The sequence below is a fragment of the Musa acuminata genome, chromosome BXJ2-10, assembly GCF_036884655.1.
Source record: "Musa acuminata AAA Group cultivar baxijiao chromosome BXJ2-10, Cavendish_Baxijiao_AAA, whole genome shotgun sequence".
Lineage (NCBI taxonomy): Eukaryota > Viridiplantae > Streptophyta > Magnoliopsida > Zingiberales > Musaceae > Musa > Musa acuminata.
The window spans coordinates 27,084,618-27,109,169 of NC_088347.1; the positions used below are offsets into that span (position 1 = coordinate 27,084,618).

A 24,552-nucleotide genomic window follows, 5' to 3' on the forward strand; every position below is an offset into this window, starting at 1 on the left:
CATGTTTGACAGATTGGATCCCGCAGGCATATACCTTCTTTTCACTGACAAAATGTCTAAAGCGGATGATTTGGCATGCAAGAGAAGAAGAAGAACTTTGGTTTGGTGGGTTGGGAAAGATAAGGATGACCATCCATGGACCTCAGACAACCCAGCAAGCAATCACATGTTTCATGTCCGATGAGCACTGTTGCGGGTGACTCGGAGAAGGGCAAAAGCATGCATCATACTGCGTCATGGATAATGGTTTTGTTACGTGGAGATTGGAACACAGCCTGCTTTGTTACTCCCCCTTTATGGAATTTGCATCAGCAAGGGCCAAAGGAAAAGAAAAAGTTGACTTGAGAGTTGCACTGTCTTGTCGAAGGGTTGCATGGAGGATCGTGTACTCTTTTGCATGGAAGATCCGGTGCTTTTCCCATTGTCCAAGTTAGGCCTGTGAATGTATTTTGAAATGGTCAACATGCACGAGTGTGGAAAGGAAGCTTTATCCATTTGCTTTGTTCTGTGCTGCGGATGGGCAGGATGTCAAAAACATAAAGATTAAAGAGTCAGCTTAGTCTAATCTCCATGATCTGTTGGATGAAGAGAGAGTAGAATAGAGAAGAACATGTAAAGGTTTTGGTGGATCTTGTATCTTCTAAACAAATAAATACTTTTCTATTGCTACCATGTATCTTTTAAATAAATCATCACAAGAGTAATCTTTATCGGCATAATAAGGTTTAATTCAACACTAAAAATGGGAAGTTTTCTCTAATGTCATTGTCAAGGACAAGTTTTTCTCCTTCCTTCCTTCGTATGATAATAGAAATATCTTTATTTGCTGAGACATCTGTATTGGTTAGTACATTCAGACGTAGAATAATAAATATTATTCATATATTAATTCATAAAATATTAACACCTCTAGTAAAAGATAATTTTATCTTTCTCCTTCCTTGATACGATAGAAATATCTTTGTTGAGACATCTGTATTGATTAGTACATTCGGGCGAAAAGAGTAACAAATATTATTCATATATCAATTCATAAAATATTAACACCTTTAGTAAATGATAATTTTGTTTTTCTCCTTCTTCATATGATAAAAATATCTTTATTGAGACATTTATCTATATTGGTTAGTATATTCGGACGAAAAGAATAATAAATATTATTCATATATTAATTCATAAAATATTAACACCTTCAGTAAAAAATAATTTTATTTTTTTCCTTCTTCATATGTTAGAAATATCTTTGTTGAGACATCTATTTTGGTTAGTACATTCGGACGAAAAGAGTAACAAATATTATTCATATATTAATTCATAAAATATTAACACATCCGTAAAAGATAATTTTGTTTTTGCTCCTGCAAGATAAAAAAAACTTAATCTCCCAACAACTCAAATAACTCGTCTATAGTAGGCAGCAACTCAACTCCTCCCTCATCCTCCCTTTGCACCTCATGATCCCCCAGTGTCACCCGCTTTCCGCCTCTGCGGCAGCTTCGATCGACCACATGGCTCTTCTCGCTACGACCGTTCCAGCTCTCCGGCGCCTCAGCGACGACGGAATCCTTCCCGGTGAGGCATTGCACCACGGACTTGAATTGCCCGGCATCGACTTGCACGAACTTGGTGACGATGACTCGCACCTTCGTCGGGACTCTCTCCCCCTGGCTGTAAGACATGGGAACGGTAAGAGAGCTCTGTAGATCGTGTGGAGCTCTGCTGTAACGTTATTTCTGGTGTAATTCTACACGAACGTATTTATACACGGTGGTGGTCGCGTGATAGGCCGAGGCAGGGCTTGTAGACCAGTCGGAACAAAGAGAAACAGGCGTACAGCGACTGAGAATAGTCATCTTATAGTCGACTGACATGAAAAGTACAAATGCGATTCATTTCGTACGTACGTGTGAGCAACACGCACATTCCATATGCGGGCTTCTCACTGGTTGCCACGTAGTGCTTGACTCTACCTTGATCTTCTGAACGTCACGTCCCCAGTGTGATCACTGGACGTCTGTAGATGTAGAGACAAACCTCTCCAGGCGTCTTCACGAAACACGCTTCCGTTGGGCTTCTTGCTCACCAAGCCATCTCGTTTGAAGGTCCAATTCCTACCGAAGGGCCAACACGACGACCCTCGCACGAACGTGAGATGGCGGAGCTTCGACGCAAGAGAGTTGCTGTGTCTGGAGCTGGTTGGCCTCAACCACAGGATCGAGCCTCCAAGTGCAATTCCACAGAGATATTTCCGGTGGCTCAATTTCCTCGACGAGGTGTCCTGCTACTCAATTCAGCCGTCTCCAAATCAAAGTCTCCATGCAAATTGGTGATCGAATTCGTTGAATGTTATTTTTAAGATCCAAAACGACAGAAGGTTATTTATTGGTGATGGAATTCGATTGAAATTTTCTTTTTTTTGATAAAACTCGGTTGACTTGTAGGCAGATTATATCTTCTTTGTCAATCATTGACGACGATTTCAATGCTTTAGATAGGACGCTATTTTTCTTTATAATTATATATGAGAATTCGTCCAATGCAACTGATGGGTGTCGTTCAACACCAAAAGAAAGAGAGTGAAAGATGAAATAACTACACTGGTTGTGCTTGGGATTATCTAAGTGCAGAACCTAAAATGCGTCAAGAGGACTGAATTCCGCATGAATTGACCTCAGCTTAAGTTTTCTGGTGAGGCCATCACACCCGTTCGTTCTCTCACCAAGAGATAACCTCAAATACTAGAGTTATGATACCTCGACGTGATCACACGATATGACGAAAGAGTGGCCATACAAACTAGCTCATTACTAGATGCTTCAAACATTAAGACAGATACATAATTCGAGTATACATATTTGGACAATAATCTTGATATTTGATTTACTACCTAATACAAAATTGAGGACAAGCAATAACGTGGAGATGGTGTTGCAGAAGCAGTAAAGATCATCCTTTGTCTGCTTCTTAAACTATGTTGTGAAGATACCAATCTATCAGACTCGAGTGTAGCCAGTGGCACACTGCATGCACAGAACAGCGTGCTCCCATATGGGACAAGGCATGGAAAGAAATCAAGGAAAGTGGTAGGAAGAAGGAAGTCACCGCCTCCCTTTCCAAGGGATGAGAGGGGAGACAGAGCACAGAAATGTAGGCGAAGAAGAAGGGAGGTCAGAGACTTGTATGTAACCTCTCAACTTCTCTTACTTCCTCTCTCCCCTCTCACCCTTCGAGGTTGAAACATTAAAGGCCCCCTCCTCCTATTTCCGTGTTCCAATACACATTAAGGTAGCCACAAGCCCTTTTAGCCATTGACCACAATATATAACCACATTATGACAGTGATGCACCGACTATATAGTTAGAAATGATATTATATATGTATTGAGATTGGATCTGGATTCTCATTTGTCTCAGTGCATAACTGCTCATCTACAAATCATAAACGTTAGGTGAAATATCGAGGGAAGAACCGATAGAATGTAATATCCTCAAAACCATTAAGTTGTGAGCTTATAAAGATTGCATCGGATATAAAATGTCGAAGCAGTAAATTTAGTCCAAAGAGGAACCATATTACACCTCAATTTATCATCATTAATCAGGATAATCCAACACTACAAAGGAAAACATTATTGAAGAGGCAAAAACAGTAAATTTTTTGTCGATGTCTGTCATGTGCATTCCCATTACTCACATGCAAATCATTGTCCATGGCAGCAAGAGAGCACGTCATCTAGCACAAAACGATAGACATAGCTCATGGGTGGCTCACAGCTCCTGTTCGCTTGAGCAAGAAAGGGGACCGACAACCACACTGCTAATTGCAGAGGTTAGTCTCTTCCTCCTCTATCCATAATAATAATAATAATTGATAACAGATATTGTTATTGTAATCTAATCGCCTCCGTGTTTGACCGGGCGTGGGACGGAGAGGAGAGAGGAGATGGCGTAAGAATCCCCCTGTCAGCAATTAGAGGCCCACGTGCCACAACGATCGCTCGCTTCCTATTATGTTGATAGCATAACAATTCTTTCGTTTTGGTTGGATTCGAGGCCGCCCCGAACGCAGGGCCGCGGTGGCGTGCGGTTGCGGGATCCTCGCATGTGCCAACCCCTCTGGTGCCACACCCGCTTGGCCGATCCTGCCCTTTTGGTCACCCACGTCCACCTCACGTGCACCGCCGCAGAAGGCGACCAGCGAGGAGAGGGCAAACTAGTCATCATAGTGTCCCGTTATGAGTGAACCCCGCGCTGGTAAAGGGGCACTTTTGAGAATTTACGTGAATCATCTCTGGGCAGAAGAGAACTAAAATAAGGGAGAAACGTCAGAGCTGCAGGAGCGGGGAGAATAAAATAGGTTTGATTGGTGGGGGAATAGAAGGAGGACGCAGGAATGGAAGCAGAATATGGAATGAGAGTTGTGATTCTTTTCATTCCCTCTGACCCGCTGTCACAGTCTGAAAAGGCCACTGCACGATTGACAATCCGCGAACACTTCCATGCTTCTTATGAGGCGATTTTTGGGGAGGTTTCCTGTTCAACGGACAGCTCCCCTTCTTCTCATCGGCCTCTTTAAGAATCATCCAAAAACCACGCCTATGACACTAAACCTAGATATATAAATATATTATGTACCGCTTTCATGGCTGGCTGTGAGCTTTTCTCTCGCTTGCCTTCTCTCCCTTAAAGCCCATCTCCTTCTGGAACAAGCCAAGAGCTGCCCTTGCCTCTTGCCTCACCTTGTCGTCCTTTGCTGTTGCTGTTCGAAGGAGTTCAGGAAACCCAAGTTCCGTCAAGGTGTGTTTCAGTGTTCTTCATGTGGTAACTTATGGAAGCTCAAATTGCTTTTAGTGCTGGTTTTTAGACATGAGCCATGACACAAGTTAACACACACTTCCTTTTCTGTTTCCTCTTCAAATCTTGATTGGTTTCCTCATTTTCCTTTGCTCTCCCATCGTCTCTTTCTCAGAGCAAACGCAAACGAGTATGATGCCGAGCAACGGGCAGCTATCGGTGCCCCCCGGTTTCCGGTTTCACCCAACAGATGAAGAGCTACTCTATTATTACCTGAGGAAGAAAGTAGCCTATGAAGCCATTGATCTTGATATTATAAGAGACGTCGACGTCAACAAACTGGAGCCATGGGATCTCAAAGGTTTTCCGCTTATAGATTATGAATCTATCGCAGGCAGGTCATATGTGTGATCACGATCATGATATGAATGAATCTAACTTGGAGTCCGAATTCTTGCAGAGAAGTGCAGAATTGGATCTGGGCCTCAAAACGAGTGGTACTTCTTCAGCCACAAGGACAAGAAGTATCCCACCGGAACTCGGACCAACCGAGCAACTACTGCTGGCTTCTGGAAGGCCACAGGGAGGGACAAGACTATCCACCTTAGCAACTCAAAGAGGATTGGCATGAGGAAAACCCTAGTCTTCTACACCGGCAGAGCGCCTCATGGCCAGAAGACTGAATGGATCATGCATGAGTATCGCCTTGACGACGAAAGCTCAGACATTCAGGTATCGTGAATACAGCAAACTACACTCTCTTCTGTTGTTGCAACCCTTTGGGTGGAAAAGTTCATTCTTGTTCTTCTTTCTTTTTATGCAGTTTGACAAAAGTATGTAACAATCGACATTTTAAGCCATTCTAAGAGAAACCTTCTTTTGGTTATCTAGGAAGACGGATGGGTTGTCTGCAGGGTGTTCAAGAAGAAGAATCATCAAAGTGGAGTTCCACCGGAAGCAATCCTCGACGAAGACCAGTTCAATTCGTTGAAGGCACGTAGGTCTGTTCCAGTGGATCAGAAGCTGCACTTCCAAAACCCATGTGATCTGTCATTTAATCGCTCCTTCCACCTGCCTCAGCTTTTGAGCTCTGAACCCACCATTCCACCTTTCGTGCCTCCACTCCCCATCAACTCGCTCGACCTCGAGTGTTCTCAGAACCTCATGAAACTGACATCAAGTGGAGGTGGTATTCTCCCACAGGAGAGGTTTACTGGGGATTGGTCCATTTTAGACAAGCTTCTAGCATCTCACAAAAATCTGGACCAGCTTTTTCACAGCAAATGCAACCCACCTTCCCAACTCATGGACATGGGATCATCAGTCCGGAGGAACCCTTTGCTCTTCCTTGGTAGTGAGGCTGACCTCCTGAGGTTTTCTAATTAGGGTTACCACTAAGCCCCATTTGTTTCGAATGGATATCTACCTACGATTACAGGTTTGTGGTTGTAAATGTATATAGATTCAGTGCTGTTTGGACGATGATCATTTTAAGTTTCTCTTTGATTTAAATGGTGCAATTATCTAGTTGATTCAGACGTAGGGTTTGTCAGCGAAAACATGACGAACCTTATTATACCTCAAGCCATTATTTGTGGAGATCAACTAAATTTTCGTTTGGATTAAATTACTTATCATATACTGATTTTTCTTATTTCTAAATCGTTTGTCCGAAAGTAAAGTTTTGTATGCTGATGAAGCACCAATTTCTTCCAGCAGAGCTTCTCGAGCCACCATGGATATATATTTGCCGCATGCTACTAAGCTTCAGTCTTATTAAGCAGTGCGTTCTTCGATTCGCTCTATAGAGATGTACACGGTGCGGGTCCCAATGAATCATTAGTCGGAGGGCGACACGCAAGTAGGATTAGTTAATGTAGAAACCCATCTCAAACAGAATCAGGGCAATATTTTTCTACCTGTTTCTCGGGTACCCATTCGGCCACCTGACTCGCAGTCGTTGGAGACCTCTGGGAGTGGGACCCACAAAAAAGTCTATTCGAATATTTGAAATGACTTGCAACGGGAACTCATTCGCGCGCCTATAAATGCAGGGAGAGAGAGAGAGAGAGAGAGAGAGAGAGAGAGAGATCGGTCTGTGGTGATTTCGTTGCTCGCTTCGAACTTCAATGGGTTCCGAGGAGGGAGAGGAGTTGAGGAAAGGAGAGGGCCGAGAAGAACGAGGAGGACAAGCGTTGCAGCTGTCAAGGAGGGGGACGAGAGCAAGCGGAGGCGGACTGATCCAGCGATCAAGGAAGCGACAAAGAAGCATCTCTTCTTGTAACTCGCCTCGCTCCACCTTCCTCTCTCGCCATTCTAGCTTCAACTGGTGCTCTCTCTCTCTCTCTGTTATATTTCACGATGACGCTTAGATCAGATTATCCTCTTCTTTTCGTGGTTAATTCAGTTAATCTCTTTGGATCCGAAGAGTTTTCATTATGAAATTTGATCATACCTTGCTTCAGATATGGAATTCTAATCGTTTCCAAGAGCTCACTGAGACCTATTGACATCTGTTCTGCCAGAATTTACCGCTTCAGGATGCTCTTAGGTTGGAACTTTTGGGGTTTGATCTTTCTCTCTTTTCAGATCATATTGCCGATCTCAAAGAATTATCAACTCCTAAGGACTGCTTAAATTCCTGATTCTACTTATCAAACCTCCAATCTGGTTACCAGTGGGTGAACTTTAAAATTCTGCCAAAAGATGAATCATCGCTTTCGATTCATTTACTCATTCGATCATAACCGTCCGATTTATCGAGTCCGAGATTGATATACATACATACACGTACATCACCGACTCGGTTCTCCCTGCTTTTTGTTTAATACAGTTTACCAGGTCGCCACGATGAGGGTAATCTCATCAATTAACGTCCTAATTTATGGTTTAATTTAAGAGCTAACTCATTTTGTCTGGTCTTGTGTCAGTGACAAAAGGAAATTGCCCTTTTATTTTTGAAATTGAAAAATAAATACAAATTAAATTAAAGGTACGACGTGGACTTGTGGACGGAGATAGCCAAATACTTGGACGGCAGCGATCTGATGCGTCTGAGCCTGGCCAACCGCTGGTTCAACCATCTGATCGCAGAGGAGAGCGTCTGGATGCATGCCAGCCTCCGCGACCTCCATGTCCCCCCTTCTGGAGAAGTTTCCTTTCCCTGGAAGGATATCTACGGCTCAGCCTTTGGTACACATACCATCCATCTCCCACTCCCGGCTATTACTTATTCCCCATTCCCCCGCCTGACTGACACTTGCCCTTTTCTCCCTCCAGATGGCAGCCACTCTTATAACTATCGGCAGCAGGAAAAGCACATTGGTAAGAAGCACCTGTTCAATTGTTATATTTGTTCTTGGTGATGCTAATGCCGTTGCCTGGCCGTTAGACTGGATTCGGATTGGTGCGTTCTTACTTGATTCGCCCGTCGTGTTGCTGACGGAAAACCTGACGCTGCCCAAAATGCTGCCGCGGCCGGAGGACGACCCCGCGAAGACGATTCAGACCACCGGCACGTGCCTGTTAGCTGGCGCCCGGACTGGAATCTGGATCGCCGGTAATCCAGTTGGCTACCGCTGATCCCGACCGTTCGAATCTCGATTTGTTCTCTTTTCTACATCCTAACGTGATTGATTAATGGACGTTTCAGATCTGCAACTGGTTCGATGCCCAGTGTGCAACCTCAACACATGTGAAGGTATAACCGGACGACGCGGAGAACTAAACTTGTCGTTCGTGGAATAGACGGCTTAAGATGTAGTTACGGGTGTCTACTCAGGGACGATGCAGGTGCTGGATGCGAGACACGTGGAGCTGTTCTTGGAGGAGGGTTTCAAGGACGGGAGCTGGGAGTTCGAAGACATCGGGTCCCACCGGATCGCGAAGCAGTCCATCGCTGCCGCTGGGGCCATCTTCGACTCCAAGCACCTGCCTGATCCTTCCACTGCCGGTAACGCCCGTGTAGCTTCAGTCGCATTGCTTTTCCTCCTAGTTTTAGATTGACACGGCGGCGGCGGTGCTGGTGGTGGAAGGGGTCCTGGATGCAAAGGCGTGGATTGGGCAGCAGGATGACTGGCAGCCTAAGGCGAGGCTGTCGCTCCACGCCGTCGCCGTCAATACCAATCTACAGCCGAACGAGGGTGAGATTGCACTCGTAATAAGATTGATAAGAATCCAGTCTTTAAATTTATTACTATGGGATACAACCAACCATGCAGGGCTTCAAGTGCGGTTCCAGGCGATGCGGAGCACAGGGGCGGACCGGAAGGTAGTTTCTATTAGAATCTCGCAGCAGCTCGTTTAGGACTATTACCACTTTGTAGAACAAAGAGTAATTTTCCACAAGATAAGATCTCGCTTCACAGACTAACTCTTCTACTAGCATTTACATTGTATAGTCTTTTTTTTTTCTTTTTTTTTCTAAATACTGTGAGCATTCTGTTTTTTATGTGCATACTATTGTAGATTTTAGCGACCACGTACATGTAGTTGTTTGAGATTGATTGTATGTTTTGGAATCGACGTAAACATTCTCAGATATGGCATATATGGCATGACTCAAATCTCAGGGAAACAGTGACTGGCATATGTTTTTTTTGTATTATATGGGCTATTAGTCCATTTCATTAGACCCGCCATGCCCACCAAAAGCGGCCCTTGTGTGGACACAGAATTGGGATCATCAACCCATAATACAACCGCTCTTTCGGGCCGTGTTCATGGGAAGCAGTTGATGTCTACAATCCACAAAAGAAAAAGAAAAGAAATGATGATCTTCCTTGAATAAGTAGGAAAAGTTTAAATCAAGAACACGACAAACCCATCACAAGTTGGTTTAAAGCCTTGTTTCCCTTATCTCTTAGATTGTCGACAAGAACGGAATCACCTTCCATGGACGTCTCGGATGCCTTGGATCTCAGCACATGTTTATCAAATAAATAAATTAGTCAGTTCCAGAACTTAGCTGTAAATCCAAAAACCAGGCAAGTAGAGGTCACGGGGTCCAATAATTCGTTTGTATTTTATGGTTTTCTATGACCAACAACCCACATGATCCAATGATCCCCGAGTCATGCCCACAGATGTCATGAATCAACATGACACTGTTAATGAATCACAAGTTCTTAAATTATTATTTAAAAATAAATAATTTTTTTTATCTTTTATATTTTAAATAAATAAATTAGATAAAATTTTAGAAAAAAACAGTCTCTTGATTTAAATTATTATTCTATATCTATAAATAGATTACATCTATTATATATATATATGTTTAGATTTATTTTTAAGGAATTCAATATAACTTTTTTTAAACTTTTGTCTTGATTATTATTATTTTTTACTTTCATCTTAATTTTTTCTTTTGTTTAATTTGATCTTGTGTTAATAGTATATTTTTATTATTATTCGAGATAGGATCATACTTATATAAGATATTTTTTTCTTTATTTATGAAAGAATTACAGTTACATATCATCACTTTTTCTTCATAATCTTGCTTGACCACCTTGGTTTTCGGAGTCAACTTTACCAAGAAGAAACTACATGTTCTCGATCCTCTGCTTCCCCAGCTTCGTAGGCACAGAAAGCTCTTGAAAGCATATGATGAAGAAAGGTCATCAGAATAAGAGAATCGTCAGAGTAACGCGGTGGTTACAAGGAAGCAGAACGGCTGCTAGCCATGTGCGTCAGAGTCCAAGGCAAGTTGTCCGCGAAGACCGTGAGGAAGCTTGAAAGATGGAGGCTGCAAAGTTGAATTGGATCGAGATGCTATGTGCAGACCGATGGCAGATAGTATCCCTGACTAGGAATCGTCGAGAAGATTATGATGTCTTCTGCCCATGAAAGCCAAAATATGAGGAGAAAGAGGGACATTTAAATAGGACGTAGCGGTCTCTTGATGCTTCTCTACTAAATACTGCACTAGGAAATGGCGGTTTCCTATAGTTTGTTTCCACCTATGTCGTAAAAAGACTTGTAGTTTCACTATTTTGTATGGGTGATTCTTGAAGATGTCTCACTTGCCTTTAATTTGCTAGTTATTCTTGGAATATTTGTTGTCGGTAACGTCTGAAGGGAAAAGCTAACACGAGTCTCAGCTTCTTCTACAACAAATGAGAGTTCAATTAGCTCGGAAATGGAAAGCAAGAACGTAGTGTTGTTGGTGAATTGCATGGTTGAAGCCCTGGTTGCATAACTTAAACGAGACCACCTACCCACTTCAACAACACAGGATTTTTGGTTGGTGATCGATCACACGCCAGCAACTCTGCATGTCTCAACAAACCCCGGTAAACAGATACTCCATCTTCTGGCCTTTACATATAGCAGACTACATCTGCGGGCTGACGATATATCGGTCAATGGGATATGTTAGATAATCTTCGATCCGTTTGATGATTCTTGAAGGAATCCTGGAACCCGATATGCTCCAAGTCTGAGTTCCTCCTCCAAAGGATTACACTGGTAAGATGATCACGCCAGTTTGCAGCTCCCACAGACTTTGGACTCCAACCTTCTCACTGGGTAGATTGGCTGTGTCTAAGCTTCACCTACGTGGGCAGAACGTTTTAATGTATAATTTACTTGAAGCAGTCTTTATTACACACGCCAAGCAATCGAGTGTAGAACAACACTAAGATGCACGATGAACTTGCAGTAGGTTACATCTTTAGCGGGGCGGATGACATAAAACACCATTTAAATTGCCTAAAAGGACAGTAATAGCTGATAAGTTCTGTTTTGTATATGTATTCAATAACAAAGCATCGATGTGATTTCCAGATCTGCCTCCCTCTCTCACTATCTCTCTCTCTCTCTCTCTCTCTCACACACACACAGTCGTTGACATAAATGTTATGAAACCATACTTTGACAGCAAATGTTTCAGTGAACTGCACATGGAAACAGTGGCAAAACCAGTTGTAATTGCTGATGAGGAAGAGGAAGATGGAACCTACCACTCTGAATCTTGGAATGATCACAAACGAGTATCACATAAACCAAGACTCTCCACTCTAGATCAGTAACTCATCATTCGGACATCACAAGTATTTACAAGCACTCCATATAATGCACCCTGACACGAGAAAGATTAATCTCTCCCACTCCATTGATGGAGGCACAGAGAAATCTCTAATGGTATTTGGCTCCCTGAGCCATAAACACAGAGACAAAAAGGATGTCTTGGATCAGGTGGTGCTGGAGAAGAAAAACTCATACAACCTCGTCGAGAGTCTCCGGGATCTCCACTATGCTCTCCAAAGTGGGCTTCCACCCTGTGGCTTTTCCTCTCTCTTTCTCCAGCTCTCTACCCATCTCCACCAACACATCTTCCAGGCTCTGCTCGCTCTTCTCCTTCAAGCGAAGCACCAACCATTCCAGCTCCTTTCTTGTCAGCAAGATCTTCACCTTGCAGCCTCCTGCCTGGTCAGCAACACCTCCATCTCCTTTCTCTGGCTCCATCTCTTCTCCCCGTTTCCTCGGAGCGCTTCTCTCCATGCAGTTGCCCATGGATCCCTGCAGGCACCAAGTGGAACCAGAGAGAAAGGAGTAGATATCAGCAATCAGCGGTGGCAGGAACCTTCTCCCACTAGTAAAAGGAGGAGTGATCCAAGGGATTTAACAAGCCAAAGCTAAGCAGCACATGGGGGGTCCAATGGAAACATGCATTTGGTGACTTCAAGCACAACAGATTAAACAATGGATTCCCCTTCCGTCGACAACGACGTCGTAGTATGCGGTGGTGGATACGCAGTAAGCGGTGAAAGGCAGGGTTAAGTAGCTGTCGTTGCTTCACCTCCGGCTTTCTTTTGGCGCAGCCTCACCACTCCGCTGGATTGTACGCATAAAACTTATAATTATATTTTTATACCAAAATTTTAATATTAACAGTTAAAATTAAATAATAATAAATTAAATTATATATATATATATATAATATTATTTAAAAAAATTATTTGATCTACAAACGTTCGAAAAAAAGAAAACCAACGTCAAATTCGAAATTCCTATCATTTTAAGTGATGGAATCTACAATCTCTCCATGTGTATAATTTAATATAATATTATGTTATTTATTTATAGACAAAAAGAAATAATCTAGGATGAATAATTAGGAGATTTTCTGTCATTAAGAATGTCTTCTAAAAAATTATATATTTTTTATTAATCAATAATTATAATTAAAATCTAATCAATTTTATAATATTTTCTAATCTAATCAGATAGAATCTAACGCATGCCGTCCTGTGTTAAAAGTCTCTTGGAGTTTATATAATTTGACTGGTTTTGTGCAGACCTAAAGTGCCACTGCTGCTGGCGAATGTGCCGAGCACCCAACACTCGTATCTGTCAGTGGAGACTTTTCTCTGCCGGGCTGTGTTCTTCGCTTTACTTAGTTCATTTTGGTCCTCATTGGCTCGTTGCCGGCACTCATCCGCAGCTTTACCCTTTTGCCCAGCTGAGGGGATGACCGAGTAGCTTCCACCATTCAGCGCGTTGTCTGACTCGAGTCTTCCACGGCTCCTACTTCCACAGGGCATCTACTACTCTCGGTTTCTGCGAAGGACCAGTCGTATTTGTCATGATCCAAGAAATATATATCGTGCTACATGCATCACGCAACAAAACAAGGGAGGAATCACTCTCCACTTCTATCAGGTGATCACTTCAGAGCAAAAAGAAAGGCCGCCTCTCCATTTTTATCGCAGACGGGTGGCTGCAGATGAGTGATTATAAAAGACAAGAGGGATGTGAGAGAAACCAAACTGAAAACAAAAGGTGGGAGGGAGAACAAGCTTACGATTTTTATTAGCAAGAAAACAAGAAGAAGGCCGACAAGGCACGAGAGGAAAAGGAAGACACGTTCCGGCATGTGGACTCTTCCGAACGCAGCAGGTGTGAATCAGTCGGCATTGAATGTTACATAGGTTATTAGATTCAAGATTTCCAACCCTAAGATGGACGGATGTCCCTATGAGGGAGAGACCACTTGCATAAGCACCAAGATGGCATTGATTCTGCGGGATTTGTTCACGCTGTGCCGGACTCGTTCGTCTTCCTCATCCCTCCTCGCGAGCTAATGACCAGATGGTCACCACTGTTTCCAGGTCATTCACTCAATCACGCATCTTAATGAGTACGAAAGGGGCGACGTCGATAGCTGTTTCTAAGTGTCTTGACATGGCCACGGGCTTCGGGGACAGTCGTTTTCGGAGGTTGGGACGCACTGTTGACTCCTGATGCTCGTTCCTGCTGAGATGAGCATGACATGACGATCGCGTCACCGAGGCAAGCTGTAGTGATGATCCTTGTGTCGACCCAGCACTGTAATGGATTCGACCAATTTGGTCAATCACTGACCCGAATTCAATTTGATTTTTCGACTATGGATCTCGAAATTTGGCTCCATTTGGTTCAATTGGATCCATTTCCAATGTACATCTCAAACGATAACACTACTATTGTCAGAATTGATTGTAGAACCATATGATGAAGTCGAATCGACTTGAGAACCGGATATTACTCTTAACGATGAGTCTCTCATGACATGTGCAAATCTAATATTAGATATATCATTTCGATGAATCCCATGTTGAATTTTAATTGATCCAAAATATTGACCTTGTCATATAGTTACAGATGGCGTAGAACATATAATTGTTGGGTAGAAGACTACAATTAAAATTTCCAAGTTGTCAGGCCTCCATATATTTTGCATGAATAATTTATTATTATTTTTAATCCAGTCGTCATCTCACTACATCTATGTGTTTTTTGCTACACGTACAAAAATTGAAATTTCTAAATCATATTTACTGTGATTGCAGTATTTTTTTAAATAATAACAAAATCTTTTTTGTATAACATCAAATATCATACGAGACGCTTAGACGATTCAAACATGTTTACTCATGCAATAATGCACTAATCATGATAGCATTTTCCAACATTATCCAGAGGTTCGGAAATGGTAAAAGTGTTCATCACGACAAGATTGTCCTGACACACACAACAATGATGGCCAGCTTGGCTGATGATACACATTTTGAATCTCTACATAATCAACAATATTTCACCAATTTGTTAAAAATACTTTGCAGATTGTAACATGCACCATAGTGCCGAGGATAACGAAGTCAAATTAATACAACACTTTAGGGGAATAACATGTACCGAGAACAGTAGTAACTAATGTTCCGCTTTGCATTCGTCTAGCATGACACCTGATTTCCTTTCTCTGTTGTAACTTGGAAAATTACAAAAGCAGGAAAACGAAAAAGAAAGATATTTTCGAATATGACAACAGCTCAGCCGTATAAACCAAACTGATCACACCATTGGCTCCGTCATGCACCAATGCTGAAAATAACTGGATTTCAAGCGGCAGGGCAGGATCAGTCCATTGAGCCATTTGATCATTGAGTTGCTAGCAAATGCTTCAATTGACTAGTTACGCTCTTCCTTATGGGTTCAAATGGAATGCGCGATATCACTTCTGATCCAAAGGAGAAGACGAGTGCTTCTCTTGCTGTCTTTAAGTCGATGCCTCTGGCCTGGAAGTAGAAGAGCTGGTCTTCTTCAAGGTCACTGATGGCAGCCCCATGGGAGCATTTGACATCATCAGCAACGATTTGCAAGTTAGGTTTTACATTGGCTGTAGCACGAGGTGCCAACAGAAGTGTTCTCGTCAGCTGCCCAGCATCAGTCTGCTGTGCGAATCTGTGAAACCCCGAACCTGATCAGATCATATAATGGAACCACAAAACATGCTTTACGAAGTTTCTGCACTACTCTAATTTCTTGGCAAAAGAGGAATAAAGTACCTGTTGACCCTGATGTTTCCATCAAATACAGCGTGTCCTGAGGAATGGGATACAATGCACTTGTGAAGCTGACGAGAATACCCTCTAGGGTGATCCAAGATCAACGTGCTGTGCAAATCTTGTGTCTGGTTATTTTGACATACATGAAATGCTGAAAGCTCGGTCACAGTATCAGGGCCTAACTGCTGAATATGGAGATTGTGTCTGCTCAATCTTCCACCATTACTGACCTCGATGAGCTCATAAACACTGGATGTCTCCTGAAAATAACAACACACAATATTTATGATCCTTTAGGGGCTGCATGACTGGGCTTTTAGCAAGACAGGCAACCACAAAACCAGTTCTTGAAATTTGAAATATAAAAAAGTGATACTAGCAAAACTGGAGAACCTTGAATCATCCAAAATTCAGAAAATTAATGGTCCCTGTTTCTCGATTGATAAAATCCACCTCCATTTTTTTTCCATTGTGACCAAAATTATGAATCAGAAAAGAACATTTTATACCTACATGTCTGCCCATCAGATGAGCCCTACCTTTCGATGCAGTTCATACCAAGTATTTGCAAAATATCCAACAGTTATGAATACTTTAGAACTATACTGAATTTAAAGTCCTAAAATTTATGTTCCACTAATCTTATCCAGGACGGCAATACAAAACTTTTAGAATAATCAATCATAAAAAGCACAACTTAGTTTAACACAATAATTCTGGATTTTTAGAACACTGCAAAACATAATTTGTCAAATCGCATATGCAACTTAACATGAATCTTGAACACACCTTATCTCTTGTAAAAAGAACTTTCAAAAGCATGGATGGATAGAAAATGTGAGCAAACATTTTAATCTTTTTTTTTTGTTATCAAAAGTCATTTAAACTTCACTTCTAACAATATTATCTAAGGAGAATCAACGAAGCAAAAGAATCTGTACTATGTATGGTTTGTCACTACTAGGCACTAGAAGAGTCAGATAATGATTAGAGTCCCATTCACATTCAAGCATAAGCACAAATTGCCACTAGATCTACTTCTCATATGAAGGAAACTCCCTTTGTGGACGGTGAGAAGAATGAAATGTTTTATATGATATTTTCAACATAGGTCAGTGATAAAGTGCAACACAAATCCATGAATGACTTTACAAAACATCAAAACAAGGACTACCTTTAATGGCCTGTTCCTGAGCTAACTAGCAATTGGTGTGATACACAATGTGGCTAGCAACAAAGGATGGATATGTTTATTCCACAAAAAATTGTTTACAGTGTGAATAATGTAGATATATCATGTTGCCTGTCTACCTTCTCTGCAGAATATATATATATATATATATATATATATATATATATATATATATATATATAGAATACAATTGTGTTGCTTCTTTCTCTTACTTTCTAGTATTACTTTCCCTTAACAATGTGAAAGATCAAGCTATGCTCCTAGGGGTTAATAGAAAGTGCAAGATTAAAATTATTGATACACCTAAGAAAAGGGTTAGCTCAGAGTGAATAACAAGTTATCTACACTTATATGTACACCTACATGATTACAGTCCAATTATGAAAATAACATTCCATTAATCACCCTGATCATCTCTAATCTGCATTTCAGAATTCTCTTCGACAGTATCATTAGCAAATGGATTAAAACAGCAATTACTTGTTAATTTACAAACGTCGAAGACAAAGCTGTTGCAAGCCCTATAATGAACTCACCTGCCGCGCAAATGTCCACTTGATGTGGGCAGCATTCACCGATTGCCTCTGCACATAGGAGTGCACCACTTTGCCGCCCTCGCCGACCAGAATCTCCATCACGGAGTTGGCCCAGTAGCACCTCTCCTCACTACCCCCGATCCCCATGTGCTCCTCCACGATTGAGACCTCTGCTCCCTTCTCAACCACAACCAAGACCCTCGGGCTCGAAACGGGAAGCCGCTCCGACCCGACCTCGCCCCCCTCGGAATAGCATATTTGCACGTGAACCGGCTCGTCGACGACCCGAACCCCGGCAGGCACAAAGATCACCGCCATATCGGGGGCGCCTACCCCGTTCAAATCCCAGAACAGGTCCCCATCTCCGAACCCTTGGGCAAGGGCGGTGAGCACCCGATCGAGGGTGGGGCCGGGCGGGAGGGCGGAGACGCTGCCAGCGAAGACGCCGGAGGGGAGGGCGGAAAGGCGGGAGAGGGAGGGGGCGACGTGGCCATCGACGATGGCGAGGACGTGAGGGGAGGGGGAATCGAGGGCAGGATCGAGGGGAAAGGTCGGAGAGGGGGCGGGGAGGAGAAGGGAGCTCCTGAGGAAGGAGAGGTTGGTGAAGCGGAAGGGCTCGTCTTTGGTGGAGGGCCAGCGCTTGGACAGGAGGGATTGAGAGGCGGAATCGCGCAGCTTCTGGAGAGGGAGAGGAGAGGCCGCGGCATCAGAGGAGGAGAGGGAGTCCTCGAACTTTTCGGCGATCTCAAGGACGAAGGGGTCGGAAAGGGCCGCGCGGGCGGCCGCGGTGCGGTGTGCTCGGGCGGTGGTGGGAAGGGTGAGGGCGGCCGCGCGGCAACGGCGGCGGAGAGGGGGTAGCGTCGTGGGAAGGGGAGGGGCGATCGGGACGGAAGACGAGCAGCAGGACATGGTTCGCTGCTTGGCTTAAAGATGAGTAGATTTGGAATTGGGTGCGCACAGTCACGGAGTGGTGGCTGTGGATTTCAATCTGAGATATTCAAAGAAAAACAAAAACGAAAAAATAACAAAGCTGGTCAAAATAAACATTCGCGTCAGTGACGGCTTCATCATCGGGTTGGGTCCAACGAGTTCCCGCACCCAAAGTTCGACCTTGGGACCCATCTAAAATAGGATTAATTATATTTTTATAATTAATTATTTTAATATTTTAATTCTTACTCTTTTAAAAATTATATTATTATTCTTATATTTACATAAGTAAAATATTAAGATAACTATACAGGATTAAAAATATAATTTCTTAGGAAAAAAAAATTATTGGAGTAACACGATCAAATGTTAGAAATCTTAATATAATTTTTAAAAATATAAAGATGAAAATACTAAAAATAACTAATTATAAAAAAATATCTATAATTTTTAGAAAGTTGACCTTAAATTTACCCCTTCAAATATGTTGCTGATGAGTCCAAAAAAAAAAAAGAAAAATCCTATTGATGATGTTCCGAAAAGTAGCAACAAGTTTATACAGTTAAAGAACACAGGCAATTAGCAAGAAGCTTGCCCATCAATCTCCATTACTACGCTTCCTGTAGCATATCAGATCTCATGGAACATGAAAACTTACATAAGCGCATATAAGGTTGAGGCATTTATATTTAAGCGCAAGACTTGACGTATCTATATACATTTAAACGAGACTGCACACTGAAGCTTTTGTACTGCTACACTTGAACAGCATTCACATGAATCCATTCCCCCCCATTCTCAGGTAACCTGAAACAAGTTAAGGGTAAATATAAAGGTCACCTTGGAGTCAATCTATCAGTGCAAATGAGCAATTATTCAGCGGCCACAGCCACCCTGGAAGTCCTCAGCTCCACCACCACCACACTAACGTTGTCAAAGCTGCCTCGAGAAATTGCAAGCCTGGCCAACACAGCAGCTGCGTCTCGGGCAGCAGAACCAGCAATTCCACTTGGATAATTGTTGCCTGTTGGACTCGCCATGCATTTTCTTATCACTCTGCATGCCATCTCACTTGATATTACATCCCATAATCCATCGCTTGCCAGAACGAGGAACTCATCTTCCTCCGATCGATCAGTCACCATAAATTCAGGGTCCGAGCTGACATATGGCTTGAGAAGGTAGTCTCCTGCACAGGTTCAGGATTGAAGAAACAGGACTCTGAAGACAAACTACACAGACTTGATGAATCATAAGATAATAAATGAAGCTATGCAAGACATAAAGCAGGATTAAGGATGACTTGGAGTTGAAGCAGAAAGCTCGCAACCGAGTTAAGAAGCATTCAAGCTTCAAGTGGATAGCTATTCATAGTTAGAGGAAGCACATCTTTTGTTTAGGAGACATTTTCTCATAATCTACTCAATTGGCACTTTCTAAGGTTTTGATATGCAAGTAAATTTAGGTCGATCATCACGATGCACCTTGTTAATGTTGAAACCTAAAGTAGAAAAACTCGATTTCCCTTTTAGTCCGACAACACCAACTGAGAACTTTTTCACTCTACTCTCGCCTATATAGTAACCAAATCACATAAGTTAAGTTTTTTGAGTTCTGCCTTAATAGTTAAATGCATCAAACAAACAAAAAAAAAGCAGCAAAGAGCATAAACCAATCCTTGTTGAGGAAGTGTAGAAATAAGATGAGGGCAAAAAATTTGTGTTTTTACAAACTTATAAGATGAAGAAGATAAATGATAGGCTCAGCTTGGTTTACTGAAGTTGACTATAACAAAAACAATATCTTGAGTATTTTTAACTTGCCTGCTCATGAGATTCAGAGTTCTGAGTTCTAGAATCTTTTGTGCCCGGTTTCGCTTTGTAGACTCTCCTCACTCAGTATCAAAAGAAGAAGAGTTTTACCCTGTGTCTTCTTTGTGAAGGAATGACCTCGATGAATTGGAGATCATTTGTCAATTGTCGTCATGTTGAACATTCGATTTAGTATTTCAACATTAACTGATTGGATGAATGTATTTATCCTTGTCATCTATTAAGCATAAATATGCACGTACCAAAGGACCTAGAAGTGGCCAGTACTCCTAAGACACGAGGACAGTCCCAACAAAGGATTCTCCCTCCTAGAGCTTCCACTCTTCCTCGCTCATCTGGCCTGTCAGGCTGTTTAGGAAGAAGCTAACCATTAGTATTGACTTTCTCTTTTTTCTGATAAATTCATTAGTATTGACTCAAGGGCATATGCGCTGAGAACAAACATCAACTATCCAGTTATAGGTTAATAAATGAAAAAAAAAAAACACTTAATGACAGTGCAAAACAGCATACATCATCTTGGTAGATGTTAAATATGCTAAAGGAAACAAAAGATTAACCGAGAAAATTGCATGAATTTCCTCCACCTAGTCATTTCAATCAGATGCATAAATTTATACATTGAATTTCAAGATACTTATCCACTAACATAATCTCTAGTGCTATACCACCACAGCATGCTGCTCACCAACAAGCACATGAAACAAGGCATTGGCTACAGCCCCAGGCATCAATATCATGAAAGTATTTGTCCATCATACAGAGTGAATTGAGAAGACAAGTGGTTATACTACTATCTACAGGTGACACATACAAGTGCATATATACATAATACATATTAGTGTGTATAAATGTTTCTTGGCTTGTATCACTATGGAACTTATACAGCCGTCTCTCGGACTTAAGTTGCCTAACTCAGTACTGGCATATATTGTGAATTATACTGGGGATGGCAATCCGAAATTATACCTAGGAAATATTAAGCAACAAATAAGGTGACAAAATCAATCCTTAAGTTCCTTATGGTCAACTATTTTTTCAATAGACAACAGCTAATCTGATCATGCAGAGGAGATAACATGGCTGATCCATTAATGATGGAAGTGACTAACTAGATAACTGCAGAGAATAATCGAGTGATTGAAGAAAAGTTACATGATAGCCTAAAGACAAATGATCCGAGTTGGTCGACTAAGAAATTAAAAAACAGTCACTGGATATATCTGATAATATCTGATAATAAACGAACAAATATAATGCAATGACAGTGATAGGCATCAAACCAGTGACTTAAGTTTGAATAATTGACCAAAAACTTCCAAAATTGTAGTAACACAACTTTATACCAAGATGTTTCAAAGCATGTAATGAAGACAACTTCACTTACCTGTATAAACTAGGGAAGTATCAAAGACTTTGTGCATACATAGGCACACAGCATCTGCACATGCCATGTGCTGCATAGCTCAAAATTAACTATGACAGTACAACATGAATGGCCAAAGGCAATCCCAGGATCAATACACTGAAAATTATACATTTTATTCACCTATCACATGCACAGATTCAACCTGAATGAATCTTTTGTGTTGAAATTTATCAAATGATCCTAACAACAAATATGGAAGAACAATCTTAATGTCATACATGACAAATAACGTTATCTAATGCCATGTTTCAAACATTCATCAATCAATTAGAGTTCATGCAATAAACTTAATGAAGTTCTTTGTCATACTTTCTTAATTTAGTGTTGAGTTTATCTGCCGTCATGTTCTAAGGTCATGTGAATCATTTTAATACGTTTTCTGTCCATTTCCTCTTTAATTCTAGAATTTAACAGCTCTGCTTCCATGTTCTTGGTGTTTTATGGTCAATTAGATTGCACGCTAGTGCTTTAACTAGATCTTTGTTGAACTTCCTGTTTACTTTATGAGAATTTAATCATCGACTGCCTTGTTTTGATTGTTTATTACTCGATTATATAGCAAGCAAACACTTAAACTGATATTTCTTTTTCCTGTAGTTCTTTCTTATTGACATTTCGTCTTACAAAATGAAACAAGTCAACTTACCAGTCTCGGCTCACATCACAGAAGGATGGTGATGTGAAGACTTGTAATACTTTTAGCATCATCTTCTCTTTTCCTTTTGAGTTTTTTATATGTACAAATAAGGTTAATGGCACTTATGGAGGATGTAACCTACCAGCTAACTGGTCAGGGTTGCATGCCAAAATGCTGAGCACTAAAACATATATAGACCTTGTCCTAAAACATATATGTTTGATTAATGAATCAGCCTTTTTTTCCTTACAAGTATGATAACTTTATGCTATATAGAGTAGGATCTCGAAGTCCTAGCTGCTCATCCCCTTTCTCTTCCATGAATTTGCATCTGCAGTCTGCTATCCCAGCAATTCTTAAGAGCCACAATCTACCCCTTTACAGGACTATAGGAACAAGCACTTGCTCGAATCATGTCATGCAAGGGCATTTCAGGAATAACAATAACTTATCCTAAGAATAACAATAACTTACCCTCAGAATTCTTTATAGCAACATAAAACTTAAGAAGCTTACCACAATATATCTTTGCAGGTTTGAGTCAGACCCAACATACTGATCTACTTGAGAAAATGAGGAGCATTTTGGGAATCAACATGCAGAAGCATAAAATAACACATGAAGAAGTTTGTCTACTATTCTGCATTAGAGGACTAAGAACACACTACACAATATTAAAGTTATATAGTATATCAGAATCACATGTAATAAAGCATATACTCACAATTTTAAGAGAATAAAAATAATAGGGAAGCCTAAAATAAGTTTCCTTTCTTCCCCTCCTAGAGAAAGAAAGGAATAGGAAGGAAGAAGTAGACCTTGTGATCCATGGAGAGGGGCACGGCCACTCCGCCACGTGAGAGCACAGCCCTGGAGTCACCGCAGTTGGCCACTATTATCCACTTCTCCGCCACCACCGCCACCACCGCTGTCGACCCCACCATCCCCTGTCGCAGCTGCCTTGTCTCCCCCATCACCTCCTCATCCACCCGCGCGAACCCCGCTACCAACGCCCGCCTCCACATGTCCACCCCCTCCCCCTCCCCCGCTGCCCTCCGCCGCCCCACCTCTTCTGCGACCGCCACGTGCAGCCTGTCTCGGCACGCCTGCGCTACTGTTGCTCCTCCGTGCCCATCGTACACCGCGAAGTATCCGTACCCGCCCGCCGCGAACCCCGTCACCTCGACCACTGCGTCCTCCATGTTCCTCCGCCTTCCCACTAGGGATACAGATCCGTGCGACGGGCAGTGCGCGTCCCGCACGCGCCTCGACGGCACGGGCTCGGCGAGGAGGATCACGAAGCCGTCGGCCGTGCCCTCTGCCTCAGTCTCCCCGCCGCCGTCGTCCTCGGAGGGCTGGCGGACGGGGGGGGCCGCAGGGGAGATGCTGCAGGCGGAACCAGAGCTCTCGCCCTCTTCGCGGATGCGCTTATGGGCGTTAAGGTTCTGGGGACGGGAGCGGCGGTCCCGGCAGCGGCGGTGGTGGTTGCTTGTGTTGGTGTTGCTGGGGGGAGTCCCCTCCATTTTGGAAGCTTATGTGACGTGGGCCTTCCGACTCAGGCTGTGTCCGCAGCTGCGACGTTTGCTGTGCTGCGGCGCATACCATGCCGTTTTTTATTGATATGAGAATCGCCGGCCGTTACGCTCGGGGGGTTTGATGTGCCGAGCGTACGCTGCAGCTGTGTGACGCGTTTATATTATAATGTAACACCTGGAAAGCACAGGACCAGGAGCCACGCCGGGCCGTCGGATAGCCCGGAATCTACCGGATGCCATCCGCGTGTGCTGGGCCTGCAGTGGGCCGCCAGAGCCCGAGCCCCGCAATATAGATCGCTAGGCAGGAGGGCGTGGACGGTGGGGATCTAAAGAGCCGGACACGTTGCGCCGGTCTCCGGCCATCGGGGACCCTTTTGAGGCTACTCCCTCGGGTCGGCTCGGCTCTGAGGGCCACGGGGGTGTTAGGCGAGGGTTGGGGGTAGGGAGGGTCGCCCGGAGGGCTTTGGCGCCGTTACACGCGTGGTGGTGGGGAACCATGGCGGGCGGCGCGTGCACCAATGCGTCTCGTGTCCTTTCGAGGCAGAGACATGAACAAGGTTGTTTTGCTGCCGTTATGTACAGCGCGGCTTCTCGTTCAAGTCAAGGGAAGCGTAGCCAGTAAAGAAGAGAAAGGAAGCGAGCCAGAGAGAGAGTTCAGGTGGCATTAACAACTCCGAGAGGTCACTGGGAGCGTCGATGCTTTGGCTCAAAATCGCGGTTTAAGATCATCGAGAAAGACTCATCCAAGAAACGCAATGTCATGTACGACGACGTTCGCATTATCCCAGAGTGAGTAAAACACTTAGCGGAGGGCGGCAACGATGTCCGCTTCATCCAC

The 24,552-nt window shown here is 42.8% G+C and overlaps 5 protein-coding genes across 5 annotated transcripts; 2 read left to right on the plus strand and 3 right to left on the minus strand.

The window, feature by feature from the left end:
* Positions 1 to 1,376: 1,376 nt before the first annotated feature.
* Positions 1,377 to 1,679, minus strand: LOC135625730 (VQ motif-containing protein 1-like). The gene has a single exon (XM_065130818.1). It carries the CDS (start codon positions 1,677 to 1,679, stop codon positions 1,377 to 1,379), a length of 303 nt encoding a protein of 100 aa, XP_064986890.1.
* A 2,748-nt stretch (positions 1,680 to 4,427) lies between these two features.
* LOC104000840 (protein SOMBRERO) lies at positions 4,428 to 6,356 on the plus strand. Its single transcript, XM_009422978.3, has 4 exons — positions 4,428 to 4,797; positions 4,970 to 5,155; positions 5,255 to 5,526; positions 5,686 to 6,356. Exons 2-4 carry the CDS (start codon positions 4,987 to 4,989, stop codon positions 6,178 to 6,180), a joined length of 936 nt encoding a protein of 311 aa, XP_009421253.2. The 5' UTR covers positions 4,428 to 4,797; positions 4,970 to 4,986; the 3' UTR covers positions 6,181 to 6,356.
* A 195-nt stretch (positions 6,357 to 6,551) lies between these two features.
* Positions 6,552 to 9,521, plus strand: LOC135625160 (probable F-box protein At3g61730). Its single transcript, XM_065129554.1, has 7 exons — positions 6,552 to 7,123; positions 7,787 to 7,986; positions 8,074 to 8,118; positions 8,186 to 8,353; positions 8,447 to 8,494; positions 8,576 to 8,936; positions 9,015 to 9,521. Exons 1-6 carry the CDS (start codon positions 6,924 to 6,926, stop codon positions 8,797 to 8,799), a joined length of 885 nt encoding a protein of 294 aa, XP_064985626.1. The 5' UTR covers positions 6,552 to 6,923; the 3' UTR covers positions 8,800 to 8,936; positions 9,015 to 9,521.
* A 5,337-nt stretch (positions 9,522 to 14,858) lies between these two features.
* LOC135624859 (protein ABCI7, chloroplastic-like) lies at positions 14,859 to 18,317 on the minus strand. Its single transcript, XM_065128881.1, has 3 exons — positions 17,352 to 18,317; positions 15,624 to 15,883; positions 14,859 to 15,519 (listed from the first exon to the last, which is right to left on the minus strand). The coding sequence occupies exons 1-3, from the start codon at positions 18,258 to 18,260 to the stop codon at positions 15,216 to 15,218; spliced, it is 1,473 nt and encodes a 490-aa protein (XP_064984953.1). The 5' UTR covers positions 18,261 to 18,317; the 3' UTR covers positions 14,859 to 15,215.
* Positions 18,318 to 22,798: 4,481 nt separating this feature from the next.
* On the minus strand, positions 22,799 to 23,818 carry LOC135624860 (probable protein phosphatase 2C 8). Its single transcript, XM_065128882.1, has one exon. It carries the CDS (start codon positions 23,700 to 23,702, stop codon positions 22,962 to 22,964), a length of 741 nt encoding a protein of 246 aa, XP_064984954.1. The 5' UTR covers positions 23,703 to 23,818; the 3' UTR covers positions 22,799 to 22,961.
* Between the last annotated feature and the right edge of the window lie 734 nt (positions 23,819 to 24,552).